The following is a 23,184-nucleotide window of genomic DNA, read 5'->3' on the forward strand; positions in this document are numbered from 1 at the left end:
GAAATACCTCTGAAAAGCTGAGTCGCTTTTTCATGTAATATGCAAAAAGCAAAATATAGTAGTGTATAAAGAAGCAAGGCAAGACATTATTTTAAAACACTGGAAAGCTTGTAATTATTAATCAAAGTAAGCTGCCACAGAAGGAAAAAGTAAACCTTTAGGGTTGTAATAGACTTGTTTTCCTTCAGCTTTGACCAGATATTTAAAAACACTGAAACATGACAAATTTCTCAAAAATGTTTCCCTGACCACAGCTCCTTGCATGCAGACAAACACAGAGGTTATGCCAATTCCTGGAAGGGGGAATGTCATTAGCTGTTCTTAATCCTTAAGCCCAGGTCTGTATGTGTTATTTTTTCTCTCTCTCTTTTTGTCCCTAAGTAGATTGGCCTGATTTTGATATATTTTAATTTAATCTTTAGTGTTGCATTATTATTATCAAAACAGATAGTCAAGGATAGAACTGATGATGATCAGATATCAAAAGTAATCATTTACATATTACCAGGGTTGTGTGAAAGTGGTGGCATTGTTTTTAAATGTGAAAATGTTCACCATTTTATACCAAGTGAAATTCAGAGGTTTCAACTGATTTGTGTGCTCACTCACAGATTTGAACAGATTTAACTGAACCAATTTAAAAAAAGAATTTAAGTTAAATGGTACAGCTTTTGCAGGTAGACCAGCCCACAATATGTACAGTTAAGCACATTTGTAATTCTTTGCAGGGTGGGAGCCTTACTGATTATTATTCTCATGGCAGTAAATATTTATACAATACCCCTAGGGTTATTCCTACTGATTGTTCTGGTAACAATAGATTACTGTTTCTGAGGAACAGTTTATGCTAAAAGAGCCACTTTTAGAAAAGGAGAGGATATGATAGAGGTCTCTAAATCATGACTTGAGTGGAGAAAGTAAATAAGGAAGTGTTATTTATTCCTTCTCATAACGTAAGAACTAGGAATCACCAAATGAAATTAATAGGCATCAGGTTTAAAACAAACAAAAGGAAGTATTTCTTCATACAACGCACAACCTGTGGAACTCTTTGTCAGAGGACATTGTGAAAGCCAAGGCTATAACAGGGTTCAAAAAAGAATTAGATACGTTTATGGAGGATAGGTCCATCAATGGTTATTAGCCAGGATGGGCAGGGATGGTGTCCCTAGCCTCTCTTTGCCAGAAGACATGGGTGACGGCATGGATCACTGGATGATTGCCTGTTCTGTTCATTCCCTCTGAAGCATCTGGCATTGGCCACTGTCAGAAGACAAGATACTGGGCTAGATGGACCTTTGGTCAGACCCAGTATGGCCGTTCTTATGTTCTTAAGAGAATCCCAAGAAGGAATGGGGCTTACTTTTGGGGCCAAAAAGTAGATTACATTAATTACATTGTCATTTTTTTGCACAATGCAAAAGTTATCTTAAAATGAACCATCCATCTAACTGTTTGCTGTGCTGGAACCTATGTGGCATTACTGATTGAGAACCCTTGGTGAAACAAGAGACAGGAGAGAAGGGGGTAACAGAACAAAAATCTCTCCGCTACAAAAGTTTTGTTCTGCAAAAACCAAACACACAAAAAGCTTTCCCCTCCAGTGATTAAAAACCATATTTTATTCTATTCTTACACCTCGCCTACTCCTGTTGTCCCTAATCTGAGGGCCTTGTCATTTGCAGATCATCTGCCCACCAAGTCTCAGTCACTGTCGAGGGAGACAGTGTATTTGGGATTCATTACTCAGACACTCTAAGTCCTGTACAGGACGATTTTGCTGCATGCATTTGTAATCTCTCCCCCATCATTTTTGCACCTCTGCCCCTAAATTCACCCTCGCATTTTGGGACAGCCACATGGCTAGTCGAACCCGCGCGGTGCGCAGTGGCTGGGGACGAGGCGAGGGCATTCCTGGCCCCGCTAATCTGAGCGCTTGGCTAGCATTGCCGGGCAGCGGGGGGTCCTAGTGCCCGCAGGGAGCACAGCAGCAGAGTCCCAAAGAGAGAAACCGCCGCTCCTCCAATCTGCTGAAGTGGAGAGATTTGTGTGTGTTGGCTTTGGGGGAGGAAAGCACCAAAAAGGACGAGGAGGAGCTGGGACTGTGCTCATGTGACCGGTGGCGGCTCAGGCTGCGGGGGCTGCCCAGAAAGCGCCGCAGCTGCTTTTCCGTTCCCTGTTCGGGAGAGCCGGCCGGGGAGTAACTCCGCCGGACGATGCGAAGCGGCTTCTCCCCAAGCAGATGATGGCGATACGAGAACTGAAAGTGTGTCTGCTTGGAGTGAGTAACGGCGTGCGCCGGGCGGGTGGAGGGGCTCGGCTTGGGCAGGGGGTGACACCGCTTGCCAAAGGGCAGAGGCCGCCGGAGGTCCCCCCAGCACAGGCTCACGAGAGAGAGAGACACCAGGCTGCCCTGCGAGGCGCCCCGGGAAGTTTGCGCCGAGTTCCTTGCAGACGGACTTTCTTTGTCCCTGGCTTGGCTGAGCCCGCGATAAAGGGAGCTGCTGGGGCCCGCCCGTTTCCCCTCTTGGGCTGTGCGCCGGGAAAAGGCATTTGCGGGGAAGTTGTTGTGCTAAGGATGTGGGCAGCTGGGCATTTTTTCCTCCAGATTGTCTGTGGTCTCGCTCCACTGCTCCCCCACCCCCTTCAGTTCCCTTCTGCGCCAGGTGGGGGACTGAATGTTCTGTTTCCTGGAAGACACCAGTTCCAGCTGGGACAAGGGCCTGCTGCACACCCCAAACCTATGGACCGCTGTGTCTGGACCTTTGCCCTCCACTGTCCCGCGCTAAGTGTCTCTCCAAACATGGATCGGGCGGGGGCTGTGTTTATTATCGAACTTTTAATGCTCCAGAGTTCAATGCACAGCTACAGGATACTAGTGCATTAAGTGGAAGGAAGCTTTGTGGTACACAGAGATCATACCAGCTAAATAATAGATCCCACTCAGCTGAAAAAGTGCTTGTCTCTCCCTTTTTGAGGGTTTTATTACCTGGCTGTGGTAAATTCCTTCAGACTGAAATTTGGTATACAACATACCAGGTTCCTGGGTGGGATTTTTTCTTTCCAAAAGGAGATACACTTGGCTGTTGAAACGAGATGCTGTTTATAGAGCCATGGAGGTTAACCCCTCTCTCGCTCTGTTTTTTTTTAATCATAAAATTTCATAGATCATTTGAAGTGAAAGAATTTCACTGCGTTTTGTTTATCTTTTGTCTTTCACTTACCTATCATTAGTCCATGTTAATTTTTGTTTCTAATGATTTTCACTTTCTGGTTCTTAACTACTAGCCAAGGCTGCATGTTTGGGCAGCAAACAGTGAAGGGGAATTTTTAAATCCAAACTATTATTACCATTGAAGTTTTAAAAGTGAATTTCATATATAAGAGCAAAACCTAAAATGTTGCTGGAATCTGTTACTTTTGACAATGTTCCTTTGAACCTCTTGATTATCCAGTCCTTAATACTTGCCCTATACCAGGGGTTCTCAAACTGGGGGTTGTGACCCCTCAGGGGGTTATGAGGTTATTACCTGGAGGGGTTGCGAGCTGTCAGCCTTCACCCCAAACCCCACTTCACTTCCAGAATTTATAATAGCGTTAAATATAAAAAAAGTGTTTTTAATTTATAAGGGGGGGTCGCACTCAGAGGCTTGCTGTGTGCAAGGGGTCACCAGTACAACAGTTTGAGAACCACTGCCATATACTATCTACCTAATCTAAACGATTCTTGTGGGACACCTCACAGCATCTGATTTACTTTCACAACACACTCATGGGGTGTTCTTAGAACTTCTGTTGCAACAAACTAGGATGGATAAGGAATTCTTACAGAAGAATGCCTCTTCCAACTCTTGCTTACACTAGAGAAACTTTTGACAAATGGCTTGTCATTATTACCATTTGTCTAACTGAACCAATGTTAGCAAGGGTTAACAAGATTTTTCAAAATCTCTGTACCTTAGAGAAGGGGGGAGGGATAGCCTACTAAACCCAGGGTTGTGAGTTCAATCCTTGAGGGGGCCACTTAGGGATCTGGGGCAAAATCAGTACTTGGTCCTGCTAGTGAAGGCAGGGGGCTGGACTCAATGACCTTTCAAGGTCCCTTCCAGTTCTAGGAGATAGGGTATCTCCATTAATTTACCCCATGTAATTGCTTGTTTCAAATACCCCTACAAAGATTTTTCGTGGCGTTTGCTGTGTGCTTTGTACCTTGACTTCAGTGGAGTTACTAAAACTTGGTCTAATGAACTCATAACAGAAGTTTCATTCTGTGTAATAGTAATTTCTTTTTGCGTCTTCTCTTTCTGCATTTGAAACAATAATGTGCTTAGGTTTGTGATTTGGATCTACTCTCTGCCATTCACAAAAATAACTTTGCATTAAAATGTGCTGATGAAATTACTTTGTGAATATTAGTTAAGCACAGCATGTAAAAATTCAGAGCTTTTGAGAGTCTCTGTCATAGTGTTTCACGTAAGTTTTAAAAACAGAATAAGTCATATGTATGGATACAAAGATTTTATATCATATCCCCATGAAACCAAGAATAGCTTTATAAACTTAGATATGTACAGTGAACTATTTTAATGCAATATAAATGAGTTAAAAGAACAGGAGTACTTGTGGCACCTTAGAGACTAACAAATTTATTAGAGCGTGAGCTTTCGTGGGCTACAACCCACTTCTTCGGATGCTATATGCTATATGCATCCGAAGAAGTGGGCTGTAGTCCACGAAAGCTTACGCTCTAATAAATTTGTTAGTCTCTAAGATGCCACAAGTACTCCTGTTCTTTTTGCGGATACAGACTAACACGGCTGCTACTCTGAAACCTATAAATGAGTTGCCACTTTAAAAAACACTCGCTAGCCAAATTCTTCAGTGCCTTGGTGTTGGCATTTACACCAGTACAAAGTAGACACTGAAGAGTTTTGCCCAAAGTAGTGGCAATAAACATTCTTCCCTCGCCAATGAAAATCTCTGCATTCATCTTTAAAATTGTATAGATGCAAAAGTAAACGCAGTTTGCTCAAACTTGAGAAGTCTGTGTTAGAACAAGTAGATGCTTCTTTTTCCCCACAAACAGCAAATCCTGTAATCTTGTTGTTTATAGAGGCAGAAGCAGTCTTACGAAATGACATTCCTCTTGCAGTAAATTTATTGCTATTTTGTAACATTAAATGTAAGAGTTCGGTAGGATTTTTGTTGTTGTTTTGTTTGTTCTAAGGTGAACAAGGAGAAGAACATACAGAACAGATATAACTTAAATAATTTTTTCACTTCTTAGCCATAACTTAGGGTAGCAGAGGAAACACTTAAGAAAACATGAAGAACTACAGTTACATTAGCCTTGTAGTTACTGAGAGGAGGTTCCCTCCTGAGTCTTAATACATGTTAGTTCTACAAAACCATTCACTGCTGATTTACCATGGAGGCTGGCAGTCAATTTTTCCAAGACTTCAAAAGCCTTCATCTGACACATCCACTGGCTAAGAGCAGAGACAGATTTCCAGAATTGGCCAGTTGAGTGCCTGCCAGTGAGAACAAGTTCATCCATTAATCTTTTGGTCTACTTAAAAGAGGACTCTGCAGGATGCCAATCCAAAATAGAGCCTGAAGATCTAACAAAAGGAACCTTAGAGTTATCTTTTTAATAGTTCCTAGGATCTGGTTTCATACATGTTATGAAATGGGATAGGTCCAGCAGCAATGTACCCAGTAGGCCACCTGGTAATAAAATCTGAGGGGCCTAAATCCTATAAAACAGGCAAATCCTTATAGAAATTGCAAGAAACTGAAATCCTGGCAGCATCAAGTCAGATTTTGAACCCGTCTCCCTCCTCCATTTGTGAAAATAGCTCTAGATTTCATTTCTCAATCAGACTATGGAAGAAAACCTCTCTTGTCCTATCCCAAACCAGTTCCCATTACAGCATACAAACCGGCGCAGTGCAAAGCGTCTGAAATCTGTCTGTAGCTGCCCAGCTGACAATTCCCTATTGGGAACTTTCAGCTGGTATAGAGCAAAACCAGCTCCTGCACAGTTTGAAAACTCTCCACCCCAGTGTAGAAGGTGTGTGTTGTGGGAGAGACCAGAACCATCCACCACTCTCAGCTGACCATTAGGGACAACAGCCAGCTATTGGGAACTACGGCAGCATTCCATGGCTGGGACTGGAGCCACTGTACGAGAAATGGAGACCTGTGATTGGTTCCTTGATGCCCCAGTCCTCCTGCACTGAGCGCATCTTGGCACAGGAGAGAATCTGGCCCAATGTTCTTGATGTGAATGTACTGAAACTCAGATTTGGGGATCCAGGCTATATTTCACCATTTACTCATCAAAAGTGAGTAGCTCATTGTTTTTAAAACACATGGATAGAAGGAAAAGGCTTGATTTCTTGCAGTATCCACCCCATTAAGCTCAGGAAAGTGTGCGGTGCAGTACTGTAAGGTGACAGGAGAAATCTCCCTTCTTTTATGAGAAACCTTTAGACCAGGGTTTCTCAACCTGTGGGACCCAAAACTGGGTTGCCAGAATGTTTCAAAGGGTCGCGTAGCAGCTCCTGTCTCACAGGGCTGACTGGGCTCACCTCCCTGCTCCAGGCACCACAACCTCTGGGAGCCCAGTGCCACTCAGGTTTGGCCCAGCCATCATGATAACAGGAGTCCAGGTGGGCCAAATTTGAGTGAGTGGCACTGCAACCCCATGAACCAGGTCACAACTCCACTCTCACAACTTTGGTCCAATCAAGGGGGCAGGGCCAAATGTGAGCAGCGCTGCAATCCCAGAGGTTGCAACTCCCAGAGCCAAGAGCCAAGCCCAGCCAGCCCCCCTGCATAGTAGCTGCAAGAGCTGCCACTGTGGGGTGAGTGCCGGACAGGACTCCTCTCCCCCACCCCCCAGCAACCCGGAAGGCAGGACTCAAATGTAACCACCCCAGGCAGGGCGTTCACCCCCACACTATTTACTGGGTTGGGACAGGCCATAAACATTTACAAATTGGTCCTGAGCCCAAAAAGACTGAGAACCAGTGCTTTAGACAACATTTTAAGACTACATGCTACTGGAGGATGGGCCCCCATGTTGTGTCTAATGGAGTGAGAAACATGAGACACGAACAGAAGAGTGATGAAAGGGAACCTCAGGGCAAACCTGTCCTAATCTAACCCAAATTTTTACATAGGTTAATTTTAGGATTAGGCTCTAAACTGCTTGGTATCCTTCCTTGCTGAGCATAGATTCCTGGCCAGAAGTAGCCTTTATGATTATCTAGTCTGACTGACTGTGCAGCACAGGCCATAGAACGTCCCAAAATAATTCCTGGAGCAGATCTTTTAGAGAAACATCCAGTCTCGATTTAAAGATTGCCAGGTAATGCTTGGTAATTGTTCCAGTGGTTAATTACCCTCACTGTTAAAAATTTATGCCTTATTTCCAATCTGAATTTGTCTAGCCTCAACTTCCAGCCATGGGGTGGTGCTCTGTTACTCATGATTCAGTGAGGAGAAATAATTTGAGGGGAAGCAGGTTGTGCTTGCTGGTGGGCTTTCAAGGACATTGCAAGGTATTGAGCAGCTAGCTGTCAATTATCTTGTTTTCTTAGAACTTTTGGGGACATTTCAGTCTGAGTGGCCCCATGCCTGCCTCTTCTTTTGCTTCCTTCTAAGTAGAGCTATTACAGCTGAATACGCTATTACTCCTGGATAGCAGTATGAATAATGTAAAATAGCCTTGGCACACATATTTTGCAAATACTGGGTTGCACGTAAGCATGTATGCCGTGGTCATGCCCTGTCTTTGCCCCCATAAGTACTTCCATTCTGCACAGGTGCTGAGTAAATCGTGAATGCTTGCACTTTGGAGCGCTACTCTTCTTTCTGCAGCCTGTAGGACTGAGGTATAGCTTCTTGCCAAGTTCTGACATAACTGCTGTGTGGCAACTACTAACAAGGTTTCCAGCCTTTGGACTGAGGCTGTGCTCCTTGACTTGTTACATTTTAAGGAAACTGTTAGCTTGCCCTGGTGGGGCTTCAGGAGGTCGCTTATTGGTTTTTATCTGCTGTGACCTACCTGCTCCTCTGCTTTCTTTATTTACCAAGTTTTTACGTTATGTCTGGGCATGTGTTGCATGTACAGAACTGTACAGGTGTATCAACTTCCAGTGTAAACACATGCAGACTATAGAAAAGTGGTCAGAATTCTTTGATAATGTAGGTAATCTGGAACACGTTAATTTTAGTAAGGATAAAATCTCTCTGGCATGCCAGGCATGATGACATGATAAACAGGGGAAAAATAGGGCCTGGACTGCAATAGAATGCGAAGCCATTTTCTGTAGCAAAATCTTTCTGTAAAAACTTGAAACATTTAATATACCTTTTAACTTGGCCGTTAATTGCAAGTGTCTCTCTGAATATCTTTAAATTACACTAGTGTTTAAAAAACAACAGAACATATTAAATCTGACCTGCCTCTAAAAACTGTTATGTTATAGGGTTGCCGTCATTGGAGCAAGGGGCCGGGGTGGGGAAATCGGGGCACAGTGGGGTGGGGGGGGATCCAGCCCTGGAGCCAGGGGCTGGGGTGGGGAAATCGGGGCAGAGTGGGGAAGGGGGGTCCATCCCTGGAGTGAGGGGCCAGGGTGAGGAAATCAGGGCACAGTGAGGTGGTGGGGGTCATCCCTGGAGCGAGGGGCTGGGGTGAGGAAATCGGGGCACAATGGGGCCGTGGGGGGCAGACAGGTTACTCGATTCCTCCCTCCCCCCTGGACAGCGCCAGTACCTCCTTTGGAGCCCAGTCAGGGAGACAGCCACTTCTCGCTATCAGGCTGGGGGGAGGGAAGAGCAGCAGCTGTTAAGCAGAGCCGCTCCTCCAGGCTCCAGCAGCAACTGCTGCTTTTTCCCACCTGTTAGTGGCGGAGGCCGGTTACTGCAGGTAACCAGACAAAGCTGACTGGACGCTGCCAGTTTCCCTTTTTGACCGGATGTTCCGCTTGAAAACTGGACACCTGGCAACCCTAAGCTATTATTTGTACAATGGTAGCCCAGTGGTCTTTGTCAGGATGGGGCCCCATTGTGCTAGGCACTGTACAAACATTAAATAAAAGAGTCCTTGCCGGAAAGAGTTTACAATCTGAGGATCCAATCCTGCAATTTGCTCTATGGAGGCGGATCTTTATGCTGACATGGGGTCCCAACGACGTCAATGGGGCTCCAGATGGGTGCAGGGGTCCATCCACACATAATATATTGTAGTTTTGTGGCGTAAAGAGGAACAAAATGTAACGGATGGGTGCAGAAGACGAGTGGAAGTGAAAGGATTGCAAGATTATGTCTATTAGCTAAATGTAGATTTCATTAAGTTTTTTATTTATTTACTGAATAGCAAGATGAGTGAACGAGAGAGACTGAATCACTGACAGGCTATTTTCCAGTCAGTGATACATCACTAACTTTTGTTCGCTCATCCATGGGTGGCGGGTATCATAGGCTGGGGAAGGCTGTGGCTTCCCAAACAGCCAGGTGTGGCCCCATCCATGCTCCGCCCCCAGGCTCCCTCCTGCTTCCTACTCTGGCCACTCTTTCCAGTTCCCCTGGACAGTGGCCCCGGCTCGGGCTCAGGCTGGGGCTGGGGCTGGCACTGCCCTTCAGGGATGGGAGGACTGGGGCCGCGTCACCCGCCCTCCAAGCACTCTGGGGATGGGGGGACTGGGGCCATGCCACTGGCGAGCTGGGGCTGCTCCGGGGCTGGAGCTAGTGGCTGCGGGGGGGGGGAGGGCCCTCTGGGCTGCGGGTGGGGGGAGAGAAGGGACGGGGCCTCAGGTGGAAGGGGCGGGGCTGGGGGTTATCTTCCCCCAGCCAGCAGTCCACGTGCCACCCATGCACTCATCTTATTATTAAAAATAATTAAAAAAAAAATCAAGGCTACATGTAGGTCTAAATTTCCATATTCCTGTTTTCCTCCTTCACCATTCACATGTTAGAAATAGCAGAAAACTGTGGAATTTTGACTTATATATTGTGTGTGTGGGAACCACAACCCAACAACAACTGCCTAGAAAAATCAGTTCGATATTGACTGAGAAATGTAATTTATTTCTTTTGTTTTGGTAAACAAATATGGTACGTTTAGAAGCGTAAGTTAGCTTTTTTCCTTTTTAATAAGCCAGATGAAACATTTTTATAAAGGGTCAGATTCAAATGTTCGTGACAGTGTAGTGTTGGACATTGAACAATGGATCTGCTAAACCCAGAATGCTACAGAATCCAGAATTGTCTGTCTTAAATGCTTTTCTGAACAGTTTTCAACACTTTTTATTATTATTTATTCTTCCTAATGTTTGGGAGGATTATTTAGTAAAATGACTCAGTTACATTATGACTTGAAACATCCTTCTAGGAAAAAATAAACAGGCCACATTCTGCTCTCAGTTACACCTGTGCAACCTGACTGAACACACTAGGCCAGGGATCGGCAACCTTTGGTCCATGGCCCGTCAGGGAAATCCGCTGGCGGACTGTGACGGTTTGTTTACCTGCAGCGTCTGCAGGTTTGGCCGATCACAGCTCCCACTGGCCGCGGTTTGCCGTTCCAGGCCAATAGGGGCTGCATGAAGCGGTGCAGGCTGAGGGATGTGCTGGCCGCCGCTTCCCGCAGCTCCCATTGGCCTGGAATGGCGAACCTTGACCAGTGGTAGCTGCGATCGGCCGAAACTGCAGACGCTGCAGGTAAAGAAACCGTCCCGGCCCGCCAGTGGATTTCCCTGACGGGCCGTGTGCCAAAGGTTGCTGATCCCTGCACTAGACCCTGGTCTACAACTACAAACTTATGTCAATTATAATTGTCACTCAGGGATGTGTAAAATCCATCCCCTTGAGCGTGCAGTTATACTGACCTAACTCCTGGTGTAGACAGCGCCTCTCGGGGAGGTGGAGTATCTACGCCAATGGGAGAAGCTCTCCGTTTGGTGTACATAGCATCCTCACTAAGCGTTACAGTGGCACAGCTGCACCTGTAGTTCTGTAAGTGTGGACAAGCTCTAGGTTTGTACCAGCATAACAGAAGGCAGAAGTGGGCCCCAAGATATTTGACTACTTACCAGTAACCAGACTAGAAAAGGGATTCCTTTGTGCAGCAGTTTGTTGTTCACAGAACTGTGTGATGCTCAGTGCTTAACATGCATTTCTGAGCTGTTGATTATACTTGTTTACTAGCTGAGGGCCTGCCATGTGATGGGGTTATAATAAATAAATTGTATGCAAGTTGTGGTTATTCTGCATGCTAAATCATATTACTACATTTTGGTTTCCCGATTATTGCAAAGTGATGGTGCGTTTTTGCTGTTGTACCTTTCCATCTTCTCAGAATCTGTTACTTTTCTTTCTTAGTAATTCAGAAACAACTAGATTCCATCTTTCCATCAAAAGGAGGAATTGGAATCAATAGTAAACTCCATTTTCTAGACACTGCTTGCATGTCATCTATGACTTTGCTAAGGAAACTCATGCTCAGGAAAATTTAATGGAGCAAACTGAAGCATTCCCTGTAAGAAACTGTCCTGTAAATTCTCTTGACCATTATGTCAGATGGTCACCAGCTGACTGACTTTGAAAAACCAAAGCCACTCTTCACATTTACAGATCAAGAGCTTTTGATTTGTGTGATTTATCCTTACAATTCAATAATACTTTTTCCTGTAAGGGCAACCAGAAAGGAAAATATTTTTTTCTAAGGACATATCTTTATAATTGTAGAAAGATCTGTCCATCATTCAGTCCTGGTTTAATTATTTTCTTTAAAACATAGTTAAATGTTTGGGGCTGGAGGGGAGGGAGAAAAAAAGAAAAACCTACAAAAGGCAGCTTACAGAGAAAGAGTAGATCTCTAAAAGACACGGCTAACATTAAGCAGGACTGCCTCATTGATAGGGTGTTTTGTGTTGTTTTTCTCCTTAAAATGGAATCTAAGCAGTGTGCTCTCGACCTTTTCAAACGTTCATGCACACATCAGGGCTTGAACATGTGCAAACTCATATATGTGCAGGTAAATGCTAATTTGTGCAAATGTATCAGTATGTGCATGTGCAAAGCAAGGGTTGCATGGGTGCTTTGGACCTTGCACCATGGGCAAGTTGGACATGCAGACACCCATGCATATGGTGTGCAACCCTTGCTTTGCACATACACATTCAAGCACAAATTAGGATTCTTTACGCTACATTTAAGTTTGCATGTATGCAAGCCCTGAGGTGCACATGATTGGTTCAAATCAGGACCTTTATGGCCATAATGTTTAGAATCATTTTTTCCTCCTTTAAAATTTTATCAGTGAATAGGTGTACATTTAAGGGTGTATTTTCCTATTCAAACTTCTGCATTCACTGCACAAAGGAGTGAAAAATCATTTACATGTTAATGAAAATTTCTTCCAGGAAGCTGTTGCCTATTCTTATTAGTGATCAAGTGGCCAGATAATTGCAATGTATGCAATAAATGTGTTTGCTTAGTTAGCCAGCGACAAGGGCACAACCCACGGGAATTAGACATGTTAATTCTAAACCAATGGGAAGAAAGAAGTTAACATTTTGTTCATTTTTAACTGTAAATAAGGGGCTGTTTAATCATAGCTGGATTGGGGCTTTAAGGCAAAGACCTTTACCGGGTGAATATTGTGAAGGGAGCATGCTGCTGTTGGATTCCCAGGAGGAATTTATCTGACCACCCAGAATTCCCATGTGCTCCAGTTCACTGGGAAAGGATCAACCAGTGACTCACTTTACTGGTTGTGCCCCCAGAAGTCCAGCAGCACACACACGCGAGTGCAGCACTGCTAAGGATACAGTAACTCAGGGCTTTTGCTGTGTAGCCTGTCACACCTGGGCTAGGCTAACCCGAGTGCCAATCACCAGGGCTAACTGAAGTGAAGACAGATCCCAGACACAGCCCACATGTCTTAGTAGGATTAAAGCTCAAACCCAACCTGGTGTTTGACTTCCTTAACAAACAAATTAGTAGTAAGACAACAAAGTCCAGTCCAAGCATTCTCCCCACCTTTGGCTGTTCCCAAACTCACGACTTTGTAGTCCATCCCTTAGGTCTTTGCTGCTTCAAACCCCTGGTCCTTCTATCAGGGCAGCCCTTGCTTCCTCCTTGTATTCCCTCCAGTTGTAGCCTCCTCCCCTCCAAGCTTCATATTGCTTGCTGGTGTTGCAAGGTGGTGCCAGTGTCAGCTCCTATCTACAGTACAGTTCGTTAACCCCTGTTAGGGTGACCAGAGAGCAATCATGAAAAATCGGGACAGAGTGTGGGGGGTAATAGGTGCCCATATAAGAAAAAGCCCCGAATATCAGGACTGTCCCTATAAAATCAGGACATCTGGTCACCCTAACCCCTGTGATGCTTTGCGGGTTCACCCAGACCAGTAAGGGGTTCTGTCACACCTGCTCTGTAAAACTGGGTGCCTTAAGGCTGTGCAGCTTTGGCTCAAAGCCCCGACACTGGCAGCATGTCCACAGCACAAAGTTCTCACCCTGAGCTTCCTCCAGCCCAGTTATTCCTTGCAGGGTGACCCCAACAACCCTTCCAGTCTTGAGTCTTCCTTGGAGTATCCAGTCCCTCTTACTGGGCACTCACAGAGGTAACATCAAGTTTGCTTCCTCCAAAGAGCCAGTACACTTAACAGCTTGTTAGCTCATCTGGGGTGATACACCCCACCCTAATACACAGCACTTGGGGTGGTTTGCAGTAAAACTTAGAATAAATTTATTAACAAAGAACATAGATTTAAATTATTTTTTTTAAAAAGGGAAAGAAATATGAAAGGGTTACAAACAAAACAAAAATCACATGCTGTACAGTGCCTAAAATTTAATTCTAGGAAGATATAGCTTTACCTAACATAGTTTCTTACACCAAGTTGTCAGCATTCTCCAACCTGTTGCAGCAGGAGGACCCATCTTTCATAGATACAGAACGCTGGCTTCTTTGTTCTCTCAGGTGATAGATACCCCAGAGTCTTTCAGCAGTTCCTTATATCCCCAAAGTTTATCTTTATCTAGGGTGACCAGACAACAAACATGAAAAACCGGGACAGCGGGTTGGGGGTAATAGGAGCCTATATAAGAAAAAGACCCAAAAATCGGGACTGTCCCTATAAAATCGGGACATCTGGTCACCCTATCTTTATCTATAAAAGTCAGGAAACCCTCCTGGGGCTCAGCTTTCTGTGTCCATCAGGGAGCCAATGTCATGTTAATTTTGCCGTCTCCTGTGATTTTACAATGCAAATGATCTTTCTGCAATCTCCAAGCAAATGAATAGCCCATTGTCCCTATCCCTGGTCACACCTGGTTCAATTTACAGTTGAGCCAAAGAGGTATTCACCTTTCTCCTTTGTCTGGAAAACTATTTTGCCTCATTTGTCTGTTTCCAGACTCCACAACATCAGAGAGCATAGGGACTGACTCTGGGGGTGCTCTGGGGCTGGAGCACCCACAGGGAAAAAATGGTGGGTGCTGAGCACCCGCTGGCAGCTCCCCTGTCAGCTCCCCTCCACTTGCCCCCAGGGCCCCCTGGGCGGCCCCATGGATCAGCACCTCCCCCTCCCTTTCCACGCCTCCCACCTGCCGCAGACAGCTGTTTCGCTGAGTGCAGGAGGGAGGGGGGAGAAGAGAGTATGCAGCATGCTTGGGGGAGGGGGTAGGAAGAGGCGGGGTGTGTGAGGGGCCTTGGGGGAAGGGGTGGAGTGGGGGCAGGGCCTGGGGCAGAGCGGGGGTTGAGCAGCACCCCACGGCACTTTGGAAAATCAGCACCTGTGTCAGAGACTATCCATAATTTTGCATACAGTGTTGTTACATACATTTCATAGTGATATTAATGACTATTGTGTTATTAGTTTTCAAATGATATATTATAAGACACCTTTTAAATAAATATAATCACAGCAGTGTGTGAGGTGTATTGAGCTGGTCAGGGCAGCTAAAACTTACTGTTACATACCAGGGAGCCCCTTACCATCTGGCATTGGGTGCTCTTATGGACACCCCTGTTTGCTCTGGTCTGATGTGGGGGTTTGTCCAATCATGCCATAGGATTTGTGCCTTTTACTTTTCCCAAATAACTCTATGATAGAGAGGATATAAAACACACTTAACCTTACAGTTGGGCTCAGAGGAATAATGTGCTTCCCTGTCTAGCTGACCTTTAAAGGCAATGATTTAATTTCATCAACATAAATCCAAGGAGATTTGCAATTAATACTCTAAGATATGTTAGTAAAACCCCACTCTTTGGAATTATGTCTTTGTATTTGAATAATTTAGCATCATCTGGTCTCCCTTTTCCATTTTTTATAGTCCTCTCACCCCCAAAGTATTCAACAGCTTTTTATCTGTGGGTGAAAAGTGCTATAGGAGTACAAAATATTCTATATACAAAATGCAAAAACACTGTAGGATCTGAATTATAAATGCAATGGGAATTCCTACTAAACTTCCTTTAAAATATATCCAAGGTGTCTTGTCAACTGACATAATTTTGCTAAGCAAATATGATTAAGTGTTCCAGCAAGCTTGATTTTGCTTTCTTCTCTAAGAGCTTGTCTACACTAACATTACGTTCATGGCAAACTGGGATGTAGTCTGCTGTGTGACAAGTTTCGTTAAACTTGGTAGCACCTCAAGCCCATTATAATGTAGGTGAAATCCACTCTGCTTGGATGTAGCTGAGATGTGTAATAACTAGGTTTATGTTTATGTTTACTGAAGAAGAACCTGACTTATTCTTGTATTTGAAATTCAGCATTGTGGTTGAAAGGAGAGGTTCAATTTCAGGCTTTGACAGAAGAAAGTCTAATTTTTAAGATGAAAAAGATTTTAATACAATTATGGTATGCAAAACATGCACTTTCAGGACATTGACTTTAGTGGGGCCAGGTTTTCATTGTTGGCCTAGATGACTTATTTTAGATTTAGGAAAACAACAGACAAATAACCAATATAAAATCTCCATGAGAGAGAAAGGAGAATAGTACCTGTGTTTCACTCAACAAGCTCCTCCATCTCAAATCTTCTCACAGCACTACCCACTAGCACAGTGGTGCCAAAACTTTTCCTGTTATGCCCCCGCTTACCAGTAGGTTGGCTAGGTGTGTCTGGTTTTCAATCGGAAAGTCTGGTTGAAAAGAGAGCCTGATGGTGTCTGGTCAGATCTACCGACTGGACACCCAAAAGTCTGGTTTCTGCGGTCAGGGGAGGCGGGGAAGCGCCGAGTCATCACCTGTGCCAACCCCTACTCAGCCTTGGCCACCTCCTACCCTGTTTCCCCGAAAATAAGACATCCTCCGAAAATAAGGCCTACTTACAGTTTTGCCTCTCGTTGTAATATAAGGCATCCCCCCGATAATAAGACCTCCCCGATAATAAGGCATCCACCGATAATAAGGCATTTTTCATTTCTGAAAAATAAGACATCCCCTGAAAATAAGACCTAGCGCATCTTTGGGAGCAAAAATTAATATAAGACACTGTCTTATTTTCGGGGAAACAGGGTATCTGCATTGGGCAGCTGCAGCTCCCAGCCCCGGCTCTGCAGGAGAGTCCCTCCTGACTGGGGCAGGGAGTGGGGGAGAGAGGAAAAGCAGTGAGCGACAGAGGGAGGGGGAAAGTGGAGTGAAAAGGGGGGCGGGTCTTGGCGGGGGAGGGACAGGTCCTTGGTAGGGTTGCCAACAGTCTAATCGCACAAACCCAAAGACCCTTGCCCTGCCCCCTGCCCTGCCCCCTCCCTGAGGCCATGCCCCTGTCCTGCCCCTTCTCTGAGGCCATGCTCCCCACTCCTTCCATCCCCCCTCCCTCCATTGCTCACTCTCCCCCACCCTCATTCACCAGGGTGGGATAGGGGGTTGGAGTGTGGGAGGAGGTGCGGGGTGCAGGTTCTGGGAGGGAGTTTGGGTGCAGGATAGGGTGAGGGGTCGGGTTCTGTGAAGGACGTCTGGGTGTGGTCTCTGGGCTTGGGCAGGGGGTTGGGGTGCAGGAGGGGGTTCAGGGTGTGGGCTCTGGGAAGGAGTTTGGGTGCAGGGTGCGACCTCGAATTCCCGGCCAATGTGAGCTGCGGAGTTGGCACTCGGGCAGGTGGGGGCAGTGCGCGGAGACCCTCTCCCCTAGGGGCTGCAAGGACGGTGCTGGCTGCTTCTGGGAGGGGCATCGACCCAAGGCAGGTAAGGGTGTCTGCCTTAGCCCTGCTGCTGCACTGAAACCGGGAGAGTTGGCAACCCTAGTCCTTGTGGGGAAGGAGTGGGGAAGGGGAGGTTCCAGCACTCCTGCTGGAGTGTCCAGTTTTTAAATATTACAAAGTTGGCAACCCTACTTACCAGTAATGGAATCTGTCTGTGCCCCCACCCCCCTGCTCCATTACAGCACAGTTGGCCCAGCAGAGGCGCTTGGGCTGATGCCAGAGCTGGGGCTAGAGGCCTGGGGGCGGAGAGGGAATGAAGGCACAGCTGCGCTGAGGTCAGAGTGGAGCTTTGACTTTGGCTGGAGCTGGGCTGGGGGTGGAGCAAGGGGCGGAGTGGAGCTGCGGCTGGGGCCAGAGCTGGGCTGCAGGTGAAGCAGGACTGGGTGGTGCTCCCTCCCCGACCCTCATAGGGGCTGGCCCAGGCCCCTACCGCATGCCCCCCGAACCTTTGCCTCACAGTTTGGGGACCACTGCGCGAGTTGAATGTGAGGCAGAGTTCTTACATTTAAAGGTACACTACACAGAAAATAGAATATTGCTTCAATCACCATGAGAGGTAAATTACTTTACATGACATGACTGAAATGATTGTCCTATGAACAGGCCTCCTAGACCAGTGTAATGTTTTAATGAATAGTCCAGTGAGCATGTCCACTGAAGTTGGCAGTGGGTAGTGGAAGGCATCTTAAATTTTCCTTAGTGGCTGCTGACAGAGGCTGCTAAGACTACGCATTGAAAGTTGAAACAGCTCATCCCTTGGCATTTGGACTCTTGTGACCCTGCCCTCTGAGAGAAGAGAAATTGCATTCTCCTGTGATGGACTTTCCACCACCAAAGGCCTATGCCAAGATTTACATTGGCGGAAGCCACTGTAAAACAGTGCTCAGTCTAGCTCTTAACATGCACATCCTAATCTGTATAACTGCCATTTGGTTGCTTACTAAACTTTAGAGCAGATTTAAAACATCTGCTCAAGTTTTATAACATCATTGAATAGCCAAAGAAGGGTGATGAGAGAGAAAGAAGGAACTTCCCCTGTCCGTAGGGCCGGTGCAACCACTAGGCGAACTATGCGGTCGCCTAGGGCGCCAAGTGGTTGGGGGTAAAAGCAAAAAGCAGTGCCCTGGCTCAGCAGGGAGGAGCTGCCTTCCAGAGGCACCGGAGAGCCAGAGCCTCCTGCTTGGGGCGGCGGTGAGCCCCAGCCATGGAGGAGCCGGCGCGGCGCAGGGGGGCAGCAGCCCTGCAAAGGTGGTGGCCCCGCTAGCGGGGAGCAGCCGCACCCCCCTCCCCTCCTGCCCAGGCTGCGGCCCGGCGCCCCCCCGGGGGCTCCTGCAGGCTGCAGCAGATGCATGTGGCCAGCGGCCCCCGTGTCCTCCCCGGCTCTCCCCTCACCGCGCTCGGGCTCTGCGGCTCCTGGGCATGTGAGCTGCTGCTGCCCCTCCCGCTGCCTCAGCATTCTGCAGGAGAAGGGCTGTGCGCCTGTTTGGTTTGGCTCCACGTGGAGCCAGCGGCTTGAGCGGCATGGGCATGGAAGGGGAGTCCCAGGGGGCAGTCAGGGAGCAGGGGGAAGGTTGGATGGGTCGGGAGTTCTGGGGGGGGGCCTGTCAGGAGGCAGGGGTGTGGAGCGGGATCGGAGCAGTCAGGGGACGGAGCGGGGGTGGGGGAAGGTTAGATGAGTCAGGAGTTCTAGGGGTCCTGTCAGGGGGCGGGGAGTGGTTGGATGGGGCATGGGAGTCCCGGGGGTCTGTCTGGGGGCAGGGGTGTGGATAAGGGTTGGGGCAGCCAGGGGACAGGTAGGGGGTAGGGTCCTAGGGGGGAAGTTAGGGTGTGGGGGTCTCAGGAGAGGGCAGTAAGGGGACAAGGAACAGGGAGGCTTAGGTAGGGGGTGGAGTTCTAGGGGGCAGGCAGGGGCAGGGGCAGGGTTCCCAGGAGGGGGCAGTCAGGGAACAAGGAGCAGGGGGGGTTGGGGTTATGAGGGGGTCAGTCAGGGGGTGGGAAGTGGGAGGGAGTGGATGGGTGCCAACGCCTTTGCAGGGCTGCTGCCCCCCCTGCGCTGCGGCAGCTCCTCCATGGCTGGAGCTCACTGCCACTGCAAGCGGGACACTCTGGCTCTCCGGTGCCTCTGGAAGGCGGTTCCTCCCTGCCGAGCTGCTGCAGCGGCCCAAGCCTGGCAAAGCCAGTGAGTGGACTCGGGGCGGGGGCTGCCGGGGTGGGGTGGGGAAGGCTTGCGGGGGGGGGGAAGGGGCTGTGCACCCTCCAGCAGAGTTCGGGGGGGGGAGAGGGGAACCTGGTCTGGGGAGCAGCCCCTGGGCACGGCTGGACCCTGAGCAGGCTGGCCCCTGGGGTCTATAAAGGCTCGTTGGGATTTGCCCCTCAATGAACCGATGTGCAAGGGGTTGGGGGAGGGCGCAAGGTGGAAGTTTCGCCTAGAGTACAAAATATCTTTGCACCGGCCCTGCCTGTCCGCTGCTAATCACACAGATTGGACATCTTTTCCTCATCTCTGCCTGGTTTTCGGACACTGTGATTCTCCAGTGCCCAGCACATTGTCAGGGCTGGATCTCTCATGTTCACTACAGCCACTTTACACGCAGTGCAAAGGCAGCGTATAGTGGGTGTAAATGTGTAAATGCCCTTTCTAGCCCTTTCAAGTTCTTTTACACTGCTTTAGCCATGTAAATGGACTTTAATGTAAATGAGACTAAAACCCTGCCATTCTGATATACAGTAGTAACATTTTACACCCACTTTGCATGGTGTAAATAACTGCACAAGGTACAGGGCAATAAAGAAGCAGAACTAATCAGTGCTGTTTTTCCTCCTTTTCCCTCAACTTCTTAACTTATAACAGTAGAGAGAGATTTCTAAGGCCTATACCGCTGAAACATTTTATAAGCTCTCCCCATTGTGCTTTAAACAATTTTGAATATCAGAAGAAAAAAATATCGATTGCGTTAAAGGATGCAATTGGTAAAATTGGACAACAGGCTGATTCATCACACAGCCCGATATAAGCAAAGAAAATTGTCTAAATCTACAATTGCAAGGCTCAGGGGAAGGCTGGAGCCACCGGTGGTAGTGACACAAAAGTAAGCTGCACATTGATCAGCTGAACAAATGACTCTGATTTTGTTATAGCTATTTTTAAATGTAAGTGCTAGACTGGGTTTTTTTATTTCTTAGAGGGGGTGGTATACTATGTAGGATTTTATTGCTTCTCTTTGGGCTGCAAAACTACTTACCAGTGCAGCACATGGAAGTGAATATTAAATGCACGTAAATTCCTGCTGTCAAACAAGTTATGTTCCAAAGTTGCTGGCTTTTTTCTTTGTCAGCAGAATGACACGATGTTGCTGATGTCATTGAGTGTCTCAGTAGGCCTTGACATTGCTTGCCATCCACAACTACAGCTGACTATCAAATTCATTTGCAGAAAATGGCTCTTATGATAAAACATCTGCCTCTAGTATGATTGCACATATAACTAAAAACACTCTGGGCCGGATTCTCATTCACGCTAAGGCCCCAGTATACTGTCAGATTGATGTAAAAGAGCCTTAAAGTAGGTGTCATATATTGCACTTTTTGCCCTATGAATTTATGTTTGCTACAGAATTAAACAGGTATAATTCAGACACAATGGCGTAGATACCAGCCTGTGTTCCAGCTATAGTCAGCTCAGCTTGGTGGGAGGCGGGGGTTTGAATGTAGCCTTAAACCACCAATATGTCCTCCCACTGCACCTCTCCAATACTGAGACCTATTCTGTACCAGGTCAGTCCCTGGCATAGAGTAGACGGAGCAACTTTTAAGATTTCTTTGTGTTATACTGGCCTGCAAGGGACCATTGCAGCCACTAAGAATTGCCTGGCCTAGATTCCCTGGATATGCCTACTCCTTGCTCCTGGGGCTGTATTACCTGAGCATTCCTTTATACATCAGGAATCCTCAGATGACTGGTTATGCTGGCTTTACCGCTGCTATGTGCCATCAAAGCAATAAAAATCAGCCATTGCCCTGGTGCAGGATCATACCCAATAGTGGGGCCAAATTCATCTTTGATGTATCTCCTTTGAAGTAAGCGAAGTTATACCAAGGATGAGTTTGGCTTTTGGTATTTCAGTATATCTTAAGTATTTGATTAAGAAAAATGGTCTCTGTCCTGTTTTCAGTATAGATTTGTTGACTCTCATGCTGGCTGTGAGGTGTACTGTTCATCAGTGAAGAAGCTGTCCTTTCTATCCCCATTGTTGGAGGAAAGTGGTTTATGATCTAGCACTGTTTTAAAGTAGGAATATGGGAGGTGTTTATGCATACCAAGCGAGAGCCCTCTGCCATGCAGAGAAGTAAATATTATGGAAATCCTTGCATGAAATACTCAGTTAATTTCACAAAACTGTTGTCTGTTGATGTGAATCACTTACAATGCACCAGGGCACAGTTCCAGACTGTGGCTTGGTAGGGATGCTGCATACATCTGCAGGGAATCTGGGAATGAGGAAAGAAGGGGAGGATCTGCCCAGAAAGAACTAATTTCCCTTATTAGACAAGTAGTCTATTTTTTAAAAGTACATGAAGTCCAAGGTGATGTTTTGTAAGAGTCATAAAAACAACATTTGGAATATATTTCAGTAAGTGTGACGTGCACATGAAGCCCTCCCACTGCACAAGCTTTAATTTAGGCAATCAGCCCTTAGATGGCATATAATTCCCTTTGCAACATTATGCTGATAATCTTCATTTTAACAGTTCTTCAACATACCACAAACAATATTTCCCCACTACAGTATGCATAGGTCAGCTTTTTCCATCCCCCCCTTGAATGGAGAGAGTTATTGTGGCCACTTACAAGGAAACTCCTACTCAATGTTTCTGTTTGAAGTCCCTCCTGTTGATGGACTAATGGTTTGTGTTCCACATTTAACTTCTTTAACCTTCATGACTCCAGCAACACAGAGTAATGTGTGATGTTTAAGGACCTTCTCTACCAATTGTTCTGTCTACTGAGCATGGAACTTGTTTTTTCTGCAGGAGTGTCCTGTGTCCCATTGCATAACAGCATGCATGGGCACAAGAAAGAGAGCCAAGTACAAAAATAGCTATTGTATAAAACCCTATGTTAGAAACTAACCATTTATTTTCACTAGTGTTGATGAAGAAATGTTTTTGCTAAATGCTGGTATAGGAGTGGAACATTAAAGCCCCAACTGAGCAAAGTACTTAAGCATGTGCTTAACTTTAAGCACATGAGTAAGGATTTGGCAACCTTTCAGGAGTGGTGTGCTGAATCTTCATTTATTCACTCTAATTTAAGGTTTCGTGTGCCAGTAATACATTTTAACGTTTTTAGAAGGTCTCTTTCTATAAGTCTATAATATATAACTAAACTATTGTTGTTATGTAAAGTAAATAAGGTTTTTAAAATGTTTAAGAAGCTTCATTTAAAATTAAATTAAAATGCAGAGCCCCCCAGACCAGTGTCCAGGACATGGGCAGTGTGAGTGCCACTGAAAATCAGCTCACGTGCCGCCTTCATCACACGTGCCATAGGTTGCCTACCCCTGCCCTAGAGTAATCCCTGCTCAGCAAAACACTTGAGCATAACATATAAATTAAGAGTTTGAGAACCTAGCCTTTGCATTTCATAGTAAGAACAGCACAGTAACTGAATGGGACAGTGTTTATAACAACATATGGGTGGTGGATTTAAAACATATATTCAGAACTCAAGATTAAAATTTCTGGTTGGGAGTGTATACTTTTCTTTTTAAGACACAGTGTCCAGGTTGTTGGGCCTTAAAACTAATTTTGATAGATGCCTCATATTGTGGGCCTTATATTGGTTGAATCTTCTGAGACATCTTTTTAAACTGATCTTTGTTGCAGAGTTAAATTAAAACATCCACAACAACCTCTAATTACCCAATATATTGTGTATCCCATTTTACTTGG

General features: G+C 46.2%; 1 protein-coding gene across 1 annotated transcript in view; it reads left to right on the forward strand.

Moving 5' to 3' along the window:
- The first annotated feature begins 2,005 nt into the window (after nt 1-2,005).
- Nucleotides 2,006-23,184, forward strand: part of RAB31 (RAB31, member RAS oncogene family) — a 96,672-nt gene continuing 75,493 nt past the window's right edge. The window contains exon 1 of the mRNA XM_054017989.1: nt 2,006-2,281. Coding sequence (XP_053873964.1) covers nt 2,243-2,281 — 39 coding nt within the window. The 5' untranslated portion in view covers nt 2,006-2,242. The remainder of the gene's footprint in view (nt 2,282-23,184) is intronic.

Source organism: Malaclemys terrapin, chromosome 2 (assembly GCF_027887155.1).
Source record: "Malaclemys terrapin pileata isolate rMalTer1 chromosome 2, rMalTer1.hap1, whole genome shotgun sequence".
Taxonomy (NCBI): domain Eukaryota; kingdom Metazoa; phylum Chordata; order Testudines; family Emydidae; genus Malaclemys; species Malaclemys terrapin.